We start from the raw sequence: 20019 nt of genomic DNA on the forward strand, positions 1-20019 counted from the left end.
GTCTCTTTTCCCTATGTAATATTATAAATTTATTTTTGGTTGCTGTATACCCCTGAAGTAGACTTTGTTTGACTTAAAGGCTTTCAGAGCTTCATCAGCCCTGCAAGATGAGGACGGAAACTCCGGTTGTGGATGAGAACATTCATCATGGCCATATTCTGGAGTGTGTTTCTGCTTCTCATTGTTGGTGGCACAATCAGATACAGCATCACAGGCTTTACCTTAAAACACAAAGTCCAGACCACACACAAACCACACGCACACAGTGACAGAGGAGAAAATAGGCCAGGATCATGACTATAATATCTATAACTACATTTTAAAAGCCAAGAACATTTCTACCCAGTGTGTGATTAATGGTTCTGAGAATCATGTTGGTTGTTTATTCTAAGGACTGACCAAATCGATTAAAATCAATTTGTTGTAGTACGCGCGGGGGGGGGGGAGAGAGAGAGAGAGAGAGAGAGAGAGAGAGACCCCGTGTCACGTGACCAGTGCGCACGTGTGAGCTGCAGAGGCGCTGATGGAGAGAGAGGAGGAGGGCGGGGCCGCGGGACTGGAGAGGCGCGCGCGCGGGCGGGCTCGGTCTCTATCGGCGCTGCACTCGTTGTATGGGCGCACTGCATAGGGCGTGAACGGGTCGCCTTCGGCACTAGGTAGTGTAAAAAAACGAGTAGGGAAAAGACGTGAATTAGACTTTCACTCCCTGGAGTGCCCTATGTAGTGTGAAAGCCGGGGGGTCGTTTATACAGCAGTGCGAACGCGAAGGTAAGCGCATGTAGTTATGGTGTATATCTGTGTTCTCGCGCCTTACGTTCACTGGGGTTGGTTATGCGTAGCGTAGACGTAGACCAGATATATAGTACACATTACATAGGTTTTATGATCTCTTAAATATTAGGTTTATATAATGCAATTCGGTGTCTATCAGTTTTTGGGAATGATATCTAAGAGAGCATGAATACAGTAAAACCTGTATAGTATAATCGAATATATATATATATATATATATATATATATATATATATATATATATATATATATATATATATATATATATATATAATTCATATACACATGTTTATATACAGATGTTTAGATCACACTGAGTGCAGGTTTAATGTTGGTCATTGACTGTCGGCCTGTGTGTTTTTAATCATTAAATATTTTTATCTGGTTATATTTACTTTTTGTCTAACCAAGTAAGTAAGACAAAGAGAACCAGTGCACTGTAGATGCATGAGGAAATATCTTGCGCCCGACTTTCACACCTGCACCCTGAGCAGATGGTTCATCTGGAGGTGTAAGTAAGTCAGGCACGCGCAGACCCGGTTTACTGCGAAACTGTGGTTGGCTATAGGTTTGTTTGTAAAATTCCGCAAACTAACGCAGTCCTGTGTTTCGTCTTTCAGCGCGAACGAAGTTGCCCCGGCCGCGGTCCCGTGACTCCGAGCTTTACAGCGCCGTCGGGAGTCGCAGCAAAGCGGCTATGTGCACGAAGCACTGGGAGGAAAATGAGGATCGGACGTGAGCGACGTGCGCATCCGGGAGCAGACGAGATGAAATGGAGAGCTCGGACGGTAGGGATTTTTTAAAAGAAAGCGTTTCGTCTCGCGCATCCGAGCGGAAGGAACCGACCGGCGGCGCTGCGGCGGTCATCATGGGCCTGACCACTTACTGCAGCCCGTCCGCGGCGACTGAGCTCCTGGGGGGTCTACCGCCCAAATCCTGTATCTCAGCTCGGAAAGAGCCCAAAACCAACGGCGAGGTTGTGTCATCACTGACTGCTCTAGGTGGGAATTACAACGGATTTCCTTTACAAGCAGATTCCTGCAGGCAGAAGAATGGACAAAGTGAGACGCCCAATGGCCTAACCATCTGCACCCAGCGTCCAACTGACAACTGCTCCATCCCCATGAAGCGATCAAATGGAGAGCTGAAATGCAGAAGTCAGCGATTGAATGATGACGAGATTACCTCTGGAAGTTTAGATGGAACCCGAGCAGATTCCGGGTCACCAAAGTGCCCGGAAGACCTTTGTTCGTCTCCTGACGGCAAAAGAAGACGGCTAGAAGTAGAAAATGACTCCAATACAGAAAACGTGAAAAGCACACCGCCTGCTGGGACTATTGCAGGCAAGAGCCAGCATCTGAATCACTGTAGCAGCTCACACAATGTGTCGTCTCCTGCACGGGTTCTCCACAACAGGCACAGTGTGGTGACCCAGACCCCAGCACAAGGAAGTACAGTGTCTGCGGGGGTGCCCTCTCTCCCGCCGGCGGGTGGAGTTGCAACCAGCTGGTCCATGGAGAGTATTGCCCAGCTGTACATAGTGCCTTGTATGAAATACTATGGCATCTTTGTTAAAGATAATTTCCTGGGCTCACAACTAGGTGACCGGGTGCTAGAGGAGGTGGAGATGCTGAATCACAGTGGGAAGTTTTGCGGAGGACAGCTGGTGAGCCAGAGGAACATCCCATCTAAGAACATCCGTGGAGATCAGATAGCTTGGGTGGAGGGTGGAGAACCTGGCTGTGAGGCCATTGGCAAGCTCATGGCTCATGTCGACGAAGCCGTCATGCACAGTTCAGCGAAAGGAAAGCTTGGGGATTATGTTATTAACGGCCGCACTAAGGTAAGTTATAGGCCTGTGTGTGTATCAATAGCTGGATGTCAGTGTCTGAATATAGAGCAGTCTGCTCCCTTATGTTCTATGTCTCCTTTTTTTTTTTTCATGCAAAGCGATTGCACATCATATTTTTTCAGTATGCAAATAAACTGCTTTGGTATAAAGCATGTGGGAAGTCAGCTGGATTCACACTAGGTCACTTGTGTCAGATGTCTGATTTGTTATGACTAATCCTATCACCATGCATGATGTGTTTATTTATACCTATTTTTTAAAAGGGATAATGTAAAGTTTTTTTTTATCTATTCTCAATTTCGGCCCTGTAGCAAATTAGATCTAAAAAAAAAAAAAAATAAAGTCCCTAATCTCGGAGAAGAACAGAGAGCATTTTGTATTAAAACTCGCTACTTAAAAGGAGTAGCTGAATTTTGTCATAAATGTAGTAAGTTTAGGTGACTGTGTTGTACAAAAAGGGACAATTAACTAATTCTGTTTAATGTAACAGTTAAGTCTGAGGATGAAACAGCTATAAGGAGAATTGTGAAATTGTAATGTAGTTTTATCCCAATTTCTAACTTTGGAGCAATACACTGTAGAGTCATTCTAATTACTGATACTTCTGACTACCGATGTTTATGGTGTTAAAGCTAATTAATTAAAGCTACTTTGACATTTTTGATATACGTTATTTTTCTGTAAGGTTAAAAAATGCTGGAAAGTTTTCTTCAGTGAAAAATGTATTCTAAAAATAGATTAAAATCCAGTCAATGCTATTTCTTGTTAAAACAAAGCTGTGATTGGAGAAATCATGTGGATATTCTAGCAAGTGTAACTTGTATATGTGGTATATCTCGGTGCGCTGATCAAGTCCCAGTCCCTTAGACTATAGTATGACAATAAAATGTTCAATGCGGCAGCAGAACTACCGCAGTGATAGGGGCTGCTACACATGCAAGTACATGCAAACCTGGTGTTATCACTCTGATTTTATTTTATGAACAGACCATCTGAACCAAAAGCAGCTGCTTCAGGGGTGTCAAGTTTTACTGTTCTGTTAGACCTTATTTCAGTGGGGATATATATATATATATATATATATATATATATATATATATATATATATATATATATATATATATATATATATATGCGCCCGTGTGTGTGTGTGTGTGTGTGTGTGTGTGTGTGTATATATATATATATATATATATATATATATATATATATATATATATATATATATATATATATATATATATATATAATTAGAAACGAGTTTATTAGAGGGACAGCGCATGTAGGATGTTTTTGGGACAAGGTGAGGGAGGCGCGATTGAGATGGTTTGGACATGTGCAGAGGAGGTACATGGGGTATATCGGTAGGAGAATGCTGAGGATGGAGCCACCAGGAAGGAGGAAAAGAGGAAGACCAAGAAGGAGGTTTACTGATGTGGTGAGGGAAGACATGCAGGTAGTTATTTTAAAAGAGGCAGATGTAGAGGACAGGGAGGTATGGAGACAGATACCTAATGTGAACAGCTGAAGGAAGAAGTTTATATATATATATATATATAGAGAGAGAGAGAGAGAGAGAGAGAGAGAGAGAGAGAGAGAGAGAGAGAGAGAGAGAGAGAGAGAGAGAGAGAGAGAGAGAGAGAGAGAGAGAGAGAGAGAGAGAGAGAGAGAGAGAGAGAGAGAGAGAGAGAGAGAGAGAGAGAGAGGTCCCCTGGTGGTCTAGTGGTTAAGATGCAGCGCTCTCACCGCTGCGACCCGGGTTCGATCCCCGGTCAGGGAACCATCCCCAGCCACTCTTAGTGCCGGTCCCAAGCCCGGATAAATTGGGGAGGGTTGCGTTAGGAAGGGCATCCAGCGTAAAACATGTGCCAAATCAAACGTGCGGAGGATCCGCTGTGCAACCCCTAACGGGAGAAGCCGATTAATTATATATATAATGCCACATTAACATTAGAGTTAAGGCAGCAGACTGTTAGTTAGCGAGGTAGTTATGTTAGCTATCAATTATTCACTGTAAATATTATCAGCCGTTTGTGCTTGAAAATAGAGGATTTTTTTCTTTTGGCAATTCAGGCGACTCGGTCATGTAAGTGAGAGTAAATGAGAGTAAAATCACATATACCTCATTTCTTTCTACATTCAATAAAACATGCTCTGCACATCTACCGAGCTGCCGATTATAAATCTAATAGACTGATCGCAGACATACTGTTTAATATCTCTGACTGGAATCATTTCTCTACTGGCACAAACATTAGTTAGCAGTTAGCCAGTGTAGTGTCTACCAAAGATTCTTACACCTTTCAAGTAATTTCTCTAGCAGATTTAAGAAGCCAGACAATAAAAATATTTCAGCAGTTTTAAACAGTGGTTTATAGTATATTGTGTATTATTTTTACATTTATTTACACAGCATGTTCTTACTGCTATCCAGATTTAGTTTCAGCATGAAATCCACTTCTAGTAGGTACAAGTATCAGATGGCTTCTGGTTTACTTTTTGTTTGAGACTATTGTAGGACATAAAGCTGAAATGTGCTGCTTGGTGCCATCAAGAATAGTTTGAAAGACTTTGAGATTCAGCTTTAATTAATGCACAATTGCGTGTCATTTTTTATGTAGCCTACTTAGGATTGCACTCAAACCTCTCTGTATTCACTACATGTTAAAGTGCTGCTCCACTTGCCTGCTTTTGGAAACATGGGCAGTGATTAAGTGCAGAACCAGTCATAAACTAAATGAAGTCAAGAATCCAAGATCTTGGAGATCCAAAACTGTAGGGTAGCTTCTCTGTGTTTATATATAGCTAGTCTCCAGAAGAAGTTAAACTGGTGCATGCTGGATCTTGAAAGTCTTTTTCAGCTCTGTCTCTTGGTCTGGAGGTAGCTGTGGTGTTTCTAGGAGATAAACATCTGGTGATGTTGCATTCTGGAAACGTGATTTGAAAGTCCTTTGATGCGGCATGAGGGGATGAATTTAAAGGCATGCTTGAGGTTTACGGCAGGCAGAGGAACTTGTAGGGTAAAAGCTGAGATTTGATGTAGTGAAGTAAAGGTACTGAGATTGGTACATTCTTATTGACACTATTTGATCAGAGTATTAGAATGATGCTGGTTGTTTCTGTACACCCCAGTGGATGGGCAAGTATTGGCTCCCAAAAGTAGAAAACTTTTTGGTAAGTCAGAAAGCAAGGAACTGATGCAACTGATGCAAAAGAAGAGGACAGAGGAAGCAGTGCTGCTTCATACTTTTGTGCATAAGAATTTTCCTGTGAGGGCTTAGACCTTGTTTGGGTGCATGAAGGAGGGGAAGACAATGGGCAGCAAGCAAGATGCTAAAAGAAGCCTTGTAGTGTTTACCATTTCAGCATTGAGAACACTGAATTTGATTGTTTTTCAATTTCTTTTGCTGCTGAAGTTCTAAATGCTGGAAGGCTAATTATGCGCTGAGTCAATGCACCAGAGTTGGTACTATGGAGAATGTGCTTTCTGTATGATGCAGTGTAAAACACTGGGTTACACAATGGTATCAGACGGAGAAATCAGCAATTGATGAAAGCTACAAAATGCTTTGTCTCATGTTTTAAGTTAAATGAGAAAATGTTTGTTAAAGACTTAAATGCTTGCATCTGCAAGTTTTATGCATAAACAGATTTATTAGGAAGTGGACTTTAAAATGTTCTTTCCCCCGAACCGCTGAATTTTTATAACTCCAATAATTTTTTATTTATATTTATAACGCTTTTGTAACAATGCTTTGTGATTACTTTTACAACGAGAGATTAATACACACGATCATCAATTGAGTTGTGGCTTATGTAATTTCAGTATTATTATTTGGTAACAATACCTCTGCTGGGTTTTTAGTGAAGGTATTAAAGTGTGAATTTTGTAAAGGCATTTTTGTGCTCATTTATTTTGGAGGTAATTATAATGGTCAGTAATGGCTGGCTTGTGAAATGATGATGTCTCATTCCACGTCCTCTATCAAGTTTTGCAATCCTGGTTGCCTCATTACAGAAACTGAGGTTGAAGGAGTGTGTGCATGTCAGTTCTACATTAAGGCTAATTTGGAGAGGTGGTCTGGGTAGAGACTAGAGACTGTCCCGAATATTGATTTGAGGAACCTACTGCAAATGGTTTAATGATATCATGAGGATTATGCTTTTTCATAACCCAGACACAAAACTTACACTTGTGTTGGTCAAAGTTATTCATATTGTTGTAAACAACGGCAGACGTCGGAGTCTTAATCTTTGTAAGCTATAAAGGTTGTTTTGGAACATAGTGATAGGATGTGACCAAATCCACTCTTGTGTTAGTGCTCTAAATGTTTTTACATTATTTAGGGAGTAGTATGTAGCTTCACTGTTGTTATGCAGACCTTCTGTCCTATCAGATCTCAGTATCAGAGCATCAGGTTTGTAGACTTTTCTGTCAGTAACTACCTGCAACCCTGTACCAAAACAATGCATTCTTTCTGCCTACAAGTGTGTGGTGGTATCTGTTGTGTAGTATTACGTTGCACTTTCTATGTATTTGTGTATTCTAGAGAGGACTTTTGAAAACTTTACCTATTCACTGTTCAGCCATAACATTTAAAACTTCCTGCTTACAGTCAGGTAGGTCCCCCTTGTGCTGATAGAACAGCTCTGACCCATTAAGGCATGGAGTCCACAAGAGCTTGGAAGATGTTCTCTACCGAGATATGGGGAATTTGTTGTCAACTTTCCAATGTGTTCTTGTCATGGTTCCCGAAACTTTCATTAGCCAGGGTTGCAAGGTGCATTATGCTGGTCTGTGGCAAGAGAGAGGTCCCCTGGTGGTCTAGTGGTTAAGATGCAGCGCTCTCACCGCTGCGACCCGGGTTCGATCCCCGGTCAGGGAACCATCCCCAGCCACTCTTAGTGCCGGTCCCAAGCCCGGATAAATTGGGGAGGGTTGCGTTAGGAAGGGCATCCAGCGTAAAACATGTGCCAAATCAAACGTGCGGAGGATCCGCTGTGCAACCCCTAACGGGAGAAGCCGATTAATTATATATATAATGCCACATTAACATTAGAGTTAAGGCAGCAGACTGTTAGTTAGCGAGGTAGTTATGTTAGCTATCAATTATTCACTGTAAATATTATCAGCCGTTTGTGCTTGAAAATAGAGGATTTTTTTCTTTTGGCAATTCAGGCGACTCGGTCATGTAAGTGAGAGTAAATGAGAGTAAAATCACATATACCTCATTTCTTTCTACATTCAATAAAACATGCTCTGCACATCTACCGAGCTGCCGATTATAAATCTAATAGACTGATCGCAGACATACTGTTTAATATCTCTGACTGGAATCATTTCTCTACTGGCACAAACATTAGTTAGCAGTTAGCCAGTGTAGTGTCTACCAAAGATTCTTACACCTTTCAAGTAATTTCTCTAGCAGATTTAAGAAGCCAGACAATAAAAATATTTCAGCAGTTTTAAACAGTGGTTTATAGTATATTGTGTATTATTTTTACATTTATTTACACAGCATGTTCTTACTGCTATCCAGATTTAGTTTCAGCATGAAATCCACTTCTAGTAGGTACAAGTATCAGATGGCTTCTGGTTTACTTTTTGTTTGAGACTATTGTAGGACATAAAGCTGAAATGTGCTGCTTGGTGCCATCAAGAATAGTTTGAAAGACTTTGAGATTCAGCTTTAATTAATGCACAATTGCGTGTCATTTTTTATGTAGCCTACTTAGGATTGCACTCAAACCTCTCTGTATTCACTACATGTTAAAGTGCTGCTCCACTTGCCTGCTTTTGGAAACATGGGCAGTGATTAAGTGCAGAACCAGTCATAAACTAAATGAAGTCAAGAATCCAAGATCTTGGAGATCCAAAACTGTAGGGTAGCTTCTCTGTGTTTATATATAGCTAGTCTCCAGAAGAAGTTAAACTGGTGCATGCTGGATCTTGAAAGTCTTTTTCAGCTCTGTCTCTTGGTCTGGAGGTAGCTGTGGTGTTTCTAGGAGATAAACATCTGGTGATGTTGCATTCTGGAAACGTGATTTGAAAGTCCTTTGATGCGGCATGAGGGGATGAATTTAAAGGCATGCTTGAGGTTTACGGCAGGCAGAGGAACTTGTAGGGTAAAAGCTGAGATTTGATGTAGTGAAGTAAAGGTACTGAGATTGGTACATTCTTATTGACACTATTTGATCAGAGTATTAGAATGATGCTGGTTGTTTCTGTACACCCCAGTGGATGGGCAAGTATTGGCTCCCAAAAGTAGAAAACTTTTTGGTAAGTCAGAAAGCAAGGAACTGATGCAACTGATGCAAAAGAAGAGGACAGAGGAAGCAGTGCTGCTTCATACTTTTGTGCATAAGAATTTTCCTGTGAGGGCTTAGACCTTGTTTGGGTGCATGAAGGAGGGGAAGACAATGGGCAGCAAGCAAGATGCTAAAAGAAGCCTTGTAGTGTTTACCATTTCAGCATTGAGAACACTGAATTTGATTGTTTTTCAATTTCTTTTGCTGCTGAAGTTCTAAATGCTGGAAGGCTAATTATGCGCTGAGTCAATGCACCAGAGTTGGTACTATGGAGAATGTGCTTTCTGTATGATGCAGTGTAAAACACTGGGTTACACAATGGTATCAGACGGAGAAATCAGCAATTGATGAAAGCTACAAAATGCTTTGTCTCATGTTTTAAGTTAAATGAGAAAATGTTTGTTAAAGACTTAAATGCTTGCATCTGCAAGTTTTATGCATAAACAGATTTATTAGGAAGTGGACTTTAAAATGTTCTTTCCCCCGAACCGCTGAATTTTTATAACTCCAATAATTTTTTATTTATATTTATAACGCTTTTGTAACAATGCTTTGTGATTACTTTTACAACGAGAGATTAATACACACGATCATCAATTGAGTTGTGGCTTATGTAATTTCAGTATTATTATTTGGTAACAATACCTCTGCTGGGTTTTTAGTGAAGGTATTAAAGTGTGAATTTTGTAAAGGCATTTTTGTGCTCATTTATTTTGGAGGTAATTATAATGGTCAGTAATGGCTGGCTTGTGAAATGATGATGTCTCATTCCACGTCCTCTATCAAGTTTTGCAATCCTGGTTGCCTCATTACAGAAACTGAGGTTGAAGGAGTGTGTGCATGTCAGTTCTACATTAAGGCTAATTTGGAGAGGTGGTCTGGGTAGAGACTAGAGACTGTCCCGAATATTGATTTGAGGAACCTACTGCAAATGGTTTAATGATATCATGAGGATTATGCTTTTTCATAACCCAGACACAAAACTTACACTTGTGTTGGTCAAAGTTATTCATATTGTTGTAAACAACGGCAGACGTCGGAGTCTTAATCTTTGTAAGCTATAAAGGTTGTTTTGGAACATAGTGATAGGATGTGACCAAATCCACTCTTGTGTTAGTGCTCTAAATGTTTTTACATTATTTAGGGAGTAGTATGTAGCTTCACTGTTGTTATGCAGACCTTCTGTCCTATCAGATCTCAGTATCAGAGCATCAGGTTTGTAGACTTTTCTGTCAGTAACTACCTGCAACCCTGTACCAAAACAATGCATTCTTTCTGCCTACAAGTGTGTGGTGGTATCTGTTGTGTAGTATTACGTTGCACTTTCTATGTATTTGTGTATTCTAGAGAGGACTTTTGAAAACTTTACCTATTCACTGTTCAGCCATAACATTTAAAACTTCCTGCTTACAGTCAGGTAGGTCCCCCTTGTGCTGATAGAACAGCTCTGACCCATTAAGGCATGGAGTCCACAAGAGCTTGGAAGATGTTCTGTGCTGTGGTAGTTCTGGTTTATTTGTTCAGCATATCCCACATATGTTCAATTGAGATATGGGGAATTTGTTGTCAACTTTCCAATGTGTTCTTGTCATGGTTCCCGAAACTTTCATTAGCCAGGGTTGCAAGGTGCATTATGCTGGTCTGTGGCAATATTTAGAAGAAGAAGCCACCTCTTTGTCACATATACTTTATAGCACAATAAAATTATTTGCTTCACATATACCAGCTAGAAGGTTAGGATTAGAGCACAGGTTAACCATGATATGGCATCCCTAGAGCAGACAGGGTTGATGGCCCAACAATGGTAGCTTGGTGATGCTGGGGGTTGGAACTTCATCGTTATGGTCAGAAACCCAGAGCCTTAACCGTTGAGCCACCATTGATGGTACATGTCAAAGTTAGCAGAACATTGTCCAGAGTCTGAGTCTAATGCTCATATGCCTTCTGACCAGTCTGTGACACAGTCTGTACACAGCAAGCCATGATGCACCTTCTTTCATAGCCAGCAAACCTTTCCAGTAATTTGTCTTTCTTTAAAATTCTCTTATCCACTTGTCAAGCCATCACAAAGGTTTCTCAGCTCCATAACTTGCTGTATTTCCTGCTTCCAACACACAAACTAGGAGAACTGAGTATTTCCTTGCTACCTAATGCATTTAATTTCTTGAGAGATGCCATTCACTTTTCCTATCAGTGATTATAATATTTTAGCTGATGTGTAGTAGCTATATAGTTGTATGATGACGTATTTGACCCAGATGCCGTCTGTGAGTGTTCCACCATGCCTGTCAGCCCACATCGAAAGGGAGGAGTGGAGCTACTCCAATGACGCAGGTCTGGCTGTTGGAGCTAGTCGGGTCATGCCTGTGTAATGTTGCCCCCCCCTCTCTCTGTGATGTCCATTGATGCCCCATGCATTCATCAAACCCATGATGGAAATACAGTCCATTGCAGAATTATTTTTTATCATAAGTAATGACCACACTGAATGACACTGCTGATTATCTTTAAAAAAAAAAGAAGATGCTGCTTATTAATAATTAAAATTATATAATATTTTATATATATTTAAAAAAAAATGTCAATAAATGCTCCCAAAAATATGCATGCCATAATTACTGACATCACATCAGTAATTAATCATAATCCTACGTTTAACCATATTGGCATGTGACAATATCCGATACAGTGGGCATGTACTACTTGAGTTACATGTTATATGCTAGGCTTTGTGTATTTTTGGCAGAGTAGTAGACCGTTCTAGATACTCTTAATTGGCAAAAGGTTATGAATACTTTATCAACCACACCCATTTTTTTTTTTTTTTTTTTTTTTTTTTTTTTTTTTTTGAGAATTGTATTATAGACCTCTTATATCTATTGTTGTGGAAAGGCTTTTCACTAGATTTTGAAGTGTGAATGTGTTGATTTGCCTGTTCATCCCCAAGAGCTTTAGTAAGGTCAGATCCAGATGTTGTATGCAAGGCCTGTCAGCATTCCATTTCATCTTCTAGTTGTGTCAGGGCACTCATGTTTTTTCCACTTCGACTTTGGCAAACCATGTCTTCATGGACCTTATGTACACCTTTGCACAGATAAATTGTCACATTGAAACAGGTTTGGACTATTGTGAAAGGAAATCACAATGGGACAGCACAAACACATTCTGAACAATTATAAACAAATGTTTATGTAAGGTCCACAAACTTATATAGTTTATACAGGTAATGGGTGGATAAAAAATGATCCATGGCTCTAAATTTTTTAGATCCATGGCTCTAAAAAATCTGTTAGCGTTTTAGCTTAATCCATGATATCGTTGCATCAGGATTGCTGGTCCTTGCAAGCAGTTGCCTTCTCACTCCCAGGATATTCTATTTTCCTTTATTTGCTCTCTCTCTCTCTCTCTCTCTCTCTCTCTCTCTCTCTCTCTCTCTCTCTCTCTCTCTCTCTCTCTCTCTCTCTCTCTCTCTCTCTCTCTAAACTCTATCCTATCCTCCTCTCTCTTCTGTTTTGCTTGCTCTGGAGCCTTATCAAGTTCTTTTATGCTAGTTGGTGAAAATATTTCACTGGTGTTTCCCTGGCAACAAGACATGCAGAAGGTGAGATTGAGATGAGGGTAGCCATACCCTGAATAATGCTCAAGTCATGTCCCACCTTCTGCCTACGCCAAACCTTTAGCACAAAGACACTATTAAATTACCCCATTCCCCCCACCTCCGGTCTATGCATTTGTAAAACTATGCATTGAAATAAGATGGGTGGATGCTTTGGAGAGAGAGAGACACAAAGCGAGTTTGTGTTTAAAATAAACACCGCCTGAATGATTCCCCCCCCCCCTTTGCTGAGCACTGCACACTGGCAATAATGTCACATTTCACACTGCCAGCTATGAACAAATTAACACTAATTAATCTTGCAGTGATTTTTCAAGTGAAACTCTGGTTTCAGCATTAAGTAGGAGGCAATGACTAAAGAAATGAGAAATAAGAGGGAGTCAGTTCTGTGATGTTTGGATTGGAAAAACAGGGCGGCTGTGCGATTTTTATGGTGGCTTGGGCACAGTGAGTCACTGGGATTCCTCTTCTGACAGCCACAACCACACCAAGCTATCATATGTGAGCTCATAACCAATTACTAAGATGCATTGTTGTGTAAAAAAAGAAAAATTGAAGGGAATGTTGAAACTGCCTTTGAGGTTACAGAGCAAGCTGGGGTGGAAAATGTTAAATATTTTTCCCAAATTTCACACAGACTCTCTGTCAGAGATATATTGCACATTGTACACTGTATTAAAATTTGTTATTTGGAAAAGATAGTGTTGAATACATTTATAATTTAATTTATTATTGATATTTTCTATATACTCATTTACAATGCTGTAGTCTGTTAACAGTAAGATTTGGTGGCTGTTCTATGGACACAATCATTGCATGAGTGTAATTGTTATATCAGCACTATATAACAGATATCAGCATGCGCTCACAGGCTTATATACAGCTCAAAAGTGGCTCAGCCCATCAGATTTTAAAACCAACACTATAAATTTTAACATTAATGAGAATATAAAGATATCTATATATCTATATATCTATATATCTATATCTATATCTATATCTATATATATATATATATATATATATATATATATATATATATATATATATATATATATACATAATATTGTAAGGCTTCCTTAAATAATTTACTGCATTAATTAACATTTGATTATTAGCATTAATAAACCGTAAGTACTATTATGCACATTTAATGTAAATGAGCAAAAATGTAATTTCAGCTCGTTCCTAAAAATAGTTTGGATTTATTAAACACTGGTTTTCCAGGTGCAAATATTAAAATGCACTTCTCAGGCTCAGTTAACACACTCCTATGTTCTTTAAGAAATTCGTTCAGGTTGCATATTGTGGAGTTGTCTCCCAACGATGTTTTTTTTTTTTTTTTTTTTTTTTTTTTTTTTAACACTGCTTAATACTGCTTAAAATATTTACTTTATTTATTTATTTTATTTAAAAACCATCAATTTGTATTAATATTTATTTATTGATAAATATTTTATTTATTTATATCAATAAATACTTTTATTTATTCAAATGGGTTTTTTTAAATGTTTGTACTTCATGGCATTAATGCTTAACCCTATGGTTTGTTTATATAAATAACTTGAAATACAGTCAGTTAAGAAAAAATGTGTATAAACCATTACCTTGCAAATTGAATAAGTTTGACAGTTTATTTGGATCATAGCTTACAACAAAAAAAAGTACTGTAGAAGAAGCAATTTTATTCAAAACAGAAAGCATTTTCAAAGATTTCTCTATTATTGTTTTTGAGACGAAATGATCCAACACATGACTCCAATAGCATACATGACACAAGTATTATAATTTAAACAAGATGACTCGAGATGAAGCATGACTTTTTATTACAAAATACACATGGTGACTCATGCAATGCACCAATCATTTGAGATCATAATTAGCCTTTAACAATCCCTGTGACTCACAGGGTCATTGATTCACGTTTCATTGTTGACTGTTCTAAATGCTCCGAGAGTACAGGGCCGTTAGAGTGCCCCGAGCTGCACCCCTGTCCCTGTATTTGTACTGTCTTATCTTCCCATGTCCTTCTTACTCACTGTTCTGTTCTTATCAAAGCGCAAAATGTGTGCAGTCAGGGTTATTCTCGTTGTACAATTTCGGAGAGAAAAGTGCTTTTATACTTCAGTTAGTTGTGCATCAGATTCCAATGCCGTGCTGATGATTTTGTGTTACAAGCAAAAAAGTAAATATCTGCAGGTTTCAGACCCATTTTATTCTGATTATTTTCAGTTGTTATTTTATATATATTTGTACACACCTTTAGAATGTACTTCTCAGATAACGCATCCTTACAGGCTTGTATAATTGCATAAATGATCGTGTGTACACAACGCCAACGTAATTTGTTAGTGTGGAAATCTTTAGGTATCTCACAGTGTAAAACTTTGATTTCTGTTGATTTCTGTATTTTTATTTATAGGTATTGCTACACAGTAGTTAATACAAAGTGGAATTGTATCTGTTTCAATGTATCGGTGAGACGTACAGGAACTGTATTTGAATAATATTTTATTACAAAAGAAAATTCTAATGATTTAAGATTCTGTTTGCTCAACATTGGCCTTTTTAAATCTGTCGACCATCTTGAATAACATCTTGTGTTAAGCAAAAGTGTAAAAGATAAAGAAATGAGAGCAGATTCTGTTGTGGTTTGAGTTACAGCCAATAATAAATATTATTATTAAAAAAATTAGGTTTAAAAAGAAATTGTACTCTTTTACACAAAAATTATTAATGTGAATGTGATAGAATTGATCATATTCATACTTAAAAAAAAACGTTAAGTCTCTGAGTAAACATTTCCAGTATCAGATATCTGATCGGCCATATTCTTTTTGCTCTTGTAATCGACCTGATACTGGGTGTCAGATTTTTGGCATCTCAGATTTTAAGTATTTATACCTATTAAAATATATATAGTGTGAGTAAGGTGTTTTAGCCACAAGAATAGCATCAGGGTACCTTTTGCTTGTTTTTTTTAAAAGTTTTCTTTAACTGTACTAGAGGAATAAACATAAAATGTTTCTTATTTTCAGACCCCATTCATCACCATTTTTTATTTCTTCAGTCTGGCAAGTGCCTTTGTTGATGATCTTTAGCTTGTTGTGTTTAAGCTTGCAGCGAAAGCTGAAACTGCTGTGCCTTGCTCTCATGTTGATTGGAGTAATTAAACTGAGTCCTCCTGTTATCATGGGACAACCTGCCTCATTTGTAGCAAAGAGCTGCAGACAAAAGCATGTACTCCATTTGTGCTAATCCAGTACTTGTAATCTGTACCCCAGACAGAGGTCAAAACACAGGCACACAGCAAGCACATCTATAATCAGAGTCCAGACGGGCAGGCCAAACACAAACACCACTGAAACACAAAAATGTCAATGAACAAAGCACCAAATTAGAATTTGTGTATCACATGATCTTCCCAGATTAGTACACAGAGGGTTAAAAAAAGATGAACGAGACAAGAGCAACAAGCAACAGGTGAAACTAATTACCCAAACAAAGAACAAGAACAGGAAGGAACGACGAGAGGGGAAAAAGGACTGTGAACAACATGGAGGGTCAATAGAGAATTGGTAGAGATGATACAATGATTCTCCTATTAAGAGACTACAGGCTTTATTCTAACAATACCTAACCCTTTTTCTGACAATTTAAGTACTTGAGCTATTATTTTGGTTATTAACAGTGTTGTTCTTGATCATATTGTTAGTAGCAGACCTATATAATAAACTCTGCGGCAGAAATGGTAAATTATTAAACTTTTAAAAGTCTTAATCATTGGTCATAAAATTAGCAAGAATGAAACATTCGTAAAGTAAGTAAAGTATGGGTAGCTGTAGGTAAACATGTACACAACTTTTTTTTTTTTTTTTATAGAAAAAAGTCGACGTTCCATTCAGTTTTGTTGAGCTACAAATAGTTGGGTTGTGAAAAGAAATTTGTGTCAATTATACATCAAACATTATTTGACCTTTTGTGTAAAAGTAGACTATAAAAGTTAATTGTTTTTAGCATTTTCTCCAGAGTTCTATGCAGCAAAAGTAAATGGGGACAGGACGTCTTACGAGTGCATTTGTTTCATTCTTGCTAATTTCCTGACCAATAGTTTTTTGTTACAATCTTTTAAGTGTTAATAATTTGCCATTTTGAGTTTAGCCCAACTGTGTTGTGTTTTCCCTTTATTACTGTGAGTGATTCTGCATGTTGCTGTATGTTTATGAAGCCACTTAATAAAGAGGTCTGCTTCTTTATCATTCGATTCATTAGTGTTCTTTTTAGTGCTCCTGTCACCTGTTACACAAAATAAGAAATCGTTATTCATACCCAATGATTATATTGTGTCTATTTGAAAGCTTCTTGTGGATCAGGCCAGTTTTCTAGCTCCTTTTCTATAAGCACTAATCCCATCCACCTCTTTCATGCTAAAATTCACTGCTTCCTCTGAACATAAAACACATAGGCTTATTTGGTTGAAACACTGAAGTCGACAATCTGTTCAGAGCAGATTTTTTGTATTATTTTGTGTGTTTTTATAATCATTTACTTCTAATTAATAAGTAAGCGAATCATAAATAAATGGATTTACCAAATAGCCTATTTGTGTTTTTGTTTTTTTTCATATGCAGTCACTTCATAAGATATTTAGAAAGGAATTAATCCTAAATTAATATATTTGTCTTATATGCTAGTCAATAGATGAACAGTTCTGGTGTTTTATAAAAATTGCGGTTACTTTGCTGAGCAATTATGTGTAATATGTAAATATTATTTGGGTAACTGGTAGCCAATTTTGTGAGCTGTTTGAAATCTTGAGCTGTTTGTTTTCCCTACAAAAATAAATGCTATTCTTGTATATCAAGGATTACCACTATGTGTTAGTCATCTCTGATATCTGGTTACAACAACATGACCCTCATCCTTAATCCACTTGGTAACTAATGAGTGTTTGTTAGCCTTTTGTTTGACGTAGATTTCTTCTGTTATTGCCTCTGTAAGTGATCAGATGCATATCCTGCTCCAAATGCTACTAACAAATCAGTTTATTTTAAAATAAAGAGAATTTTTTCACTGTGTATTTACACTTTTTTGTTTGGGGTTGATGCTACAAGGATAAAAATGGCATACTGCTAAATTAATTTTGTACACATAGAGAATAACAGATGGTTTTGTGCAACACATGGAGAGGGGATGTGTGATCAAAGCTAAAATAAAAAAAACAGCATGAGCTTGTTTGGGTGGGGAAGGAATGATGTGTTTTCTCTGGGGCGTGATAAAGCTCTGACGCTATCACAGAATCAGCCAACAACCTCAGGAACGCTGATGGCTCAGTTTACAGATGACGTGTCTCTTACCTAAGAGTGAACCACGCTATTTAGAGGCCATCAGATTTACCAAATTTACATGTGATAAAGGGCTAGCAGCATAAAAGTGGTCTATTTAAAGTTTTAAATGTTTTAGTAACTTGGCAAAAACAACCTTAAATTTGTGAAGAGAGATGAAGACAGTCATTATCAGTTGACTTTCAATTTGAAGTCATTATCAATTGACTTTCACTAATTTCTTATAAAAATTTATAATGAAGACTTTTATAATGAAATCTTTCTACAAAAGTAACATTTTTGTTATTTGGTACACATCCTTGTGTCTTTGCATGTTTGTGTATACACTCTATGGACAAAATTATTAGGACACCTGACTTCTCCAACCATATTTGGTTCTTTCCCAATCTTTTACCACAGAGTAGGAGGTATGAAGTTTATATGGGTTGAAGTGGAAGATCTTCAGTGGCCTGCTATAGAGCTCTGACCTCGACCCCATTTGGGATGTGGGAACACCTTTGGAATGAATTGGAACACTGACTGTACATCAGGTGTCCTCGCCCTACATCAGTAGATGACTTTACTAACAAGCTTGTGGTTGAATAAGCACAAATCTCAGTTCAGAATCTTCCCTTAATGGTGAAATTTGGACTAAATGGGGAATGGGATGTTCAAAAATAAGTATCCCTATAGTATACATTGATTTATGATGTACACATGCAAGTCACACTAAAGGGAAATGTGTGTGTGCTTGTGACACATATTAATACAATATTTTAAACCTTTAATATAAGTAGAGTTTGATCATTAGTAGGTTGCAAGTTAGTGGATTATTTTTCTGACACAACAATAATTGTTCTATATAAAATCGCAGTTTGCATTGGCCTCTGGTTCTAGATCAAGGTTTGTGGTAATATTGCTGCAGTTCTTGTGGCTGTGGAATTATATGTAATGGAAGACTTAATTGCCTTGTCAGTGACCTGAGGGAAAATTCAAAAGAACATGATAAATTCAATGTCCTGGCTTTCAATCAAAGTACTACTTGAATGCTATTTACTGCCAACAGGATATGTACTAGCAATAGCAATGTCACTTCCTGAGCTAATGAGTATTCGTATGGAATGTATGCAGACGGAAACCTTTGCTGCTCTAACTTCGCCAGTGCTAGCACCGAGGTTTGTCCTCTAAACTGATTTAACAGTACAAAGAAATCATGGCTCTTTCATGGATAAGTGGTAAAACAGTTAAAATAGTATAGGATTTTTTGCATAAAATTTCTGTTTATTTAAATGTTTATTTAAAATAAAAATTAAAGGCTGAAAGGGTCTGTTAAGTGCTTCCACTGGCAAAAAAAGCAGGACATCTGGAGCAGGAGAAACATTGTTTAAGGCGTTGTTAGTTCAGCACTCATGCACACGTGCAATGAAGCAGGTACGATACAAACTATTCATTCTTTTGACATGGAGACATTAAACTGGAGAAACAGGGCGTTTTTCCTCAAAGGCTCAGTATGGAATTAGCACAGGTTTGAAATGTCAGTTAAACATTATTCGGTTAAATAATGTATTTAACCAAAGTAAGTAGACAACACGGATACTTTTATACAGATGTCATTATACTGTATAGACTGCACAGACTGCATGTGCTGTACAATTAGGGGCGCAACTAACGATCATTTTGATAATCTATCAATTGGGTGCTTTTTACTTTTTGAATAATTTAAAAAATATAAATTTTTTTTTGATGTTTTGCTTATTATAAGTATATAAAACTAATTCATGCTGAGTTGTTTTCTTCTGTTAAAAAATAAATAAAAATAAAAACAGCATTTGAGTATGCAAGGTAAAGCAATTTGTGTAAATCTACAATTGTATTGTATTTTGCAGATGAAAAGTTGGTAACCATGCTTAAAAAAAATCTATATAAAATATAATACATTTTTTTGACAATTTCAAAAATGCACACATTTATAATATATAATTAATTAGAATTTGTATAATATTTATATGATATATTTATAAATTAAATATACAAACATTGAAAACAAGCATTTGAATGTAGTAAAGCCACAGTAAATAACATATAATAACAGATAAGTTACTGCTGTTAATGCTATAAAAAGAGAA

General features: G+C 37.6%; 1 protein-coding gene across 3 annotated transcripts in view; it reads left to right on the forward strand.

Annotated features, from left to right (window-relative positions):
- Positions 1 to 480: 480 nt before the first annotated feature.
- egln2 (egl-9 family hypoxia-inducible factor 2) overlaps positions 481 to 20019 on the forward strand; it is a 29837-nt gene continuing 10298 nt past the window's right edge. Inside the window, exons 1-3 of one of the 3 annotated variants that reach the window (XM_083548327.1) lie at positions 593 to 768; positions 1204 to 1307; positions 1413 to 2635. In XM_083548327.1, the coding sequence (XP_083404453.1) occupies positions 1565 to 2635 (1071 nt within the window). In that variant the 5' untranslated portion in view covers positions 593 to 768; positions 1204 to 1307; positions 1413 to 1564. Of the gene's footprint in view, positions 769 to 1203; positions 1308 to 1412; positions 2636 to 20019 lie in introns of all 3 variants that reach the window. The other 2 variants (XM_083548328.1, XM_083548326.1) reach the window with 2 other exon arrangements.

Source organism: Silurus aristotelis, assembly GCF_946808225.1.
Source record: "Silurus aristotelis genome assembly, chromosome: 8".
In the NCBI taxonomy this organism is placed as follows: domain Eukaryota; kingdom Metazoa; phylum Chordata; class Actinopteri; order Siluriformes; family Siluridae; genus Silurus; species Silurus aristotelis.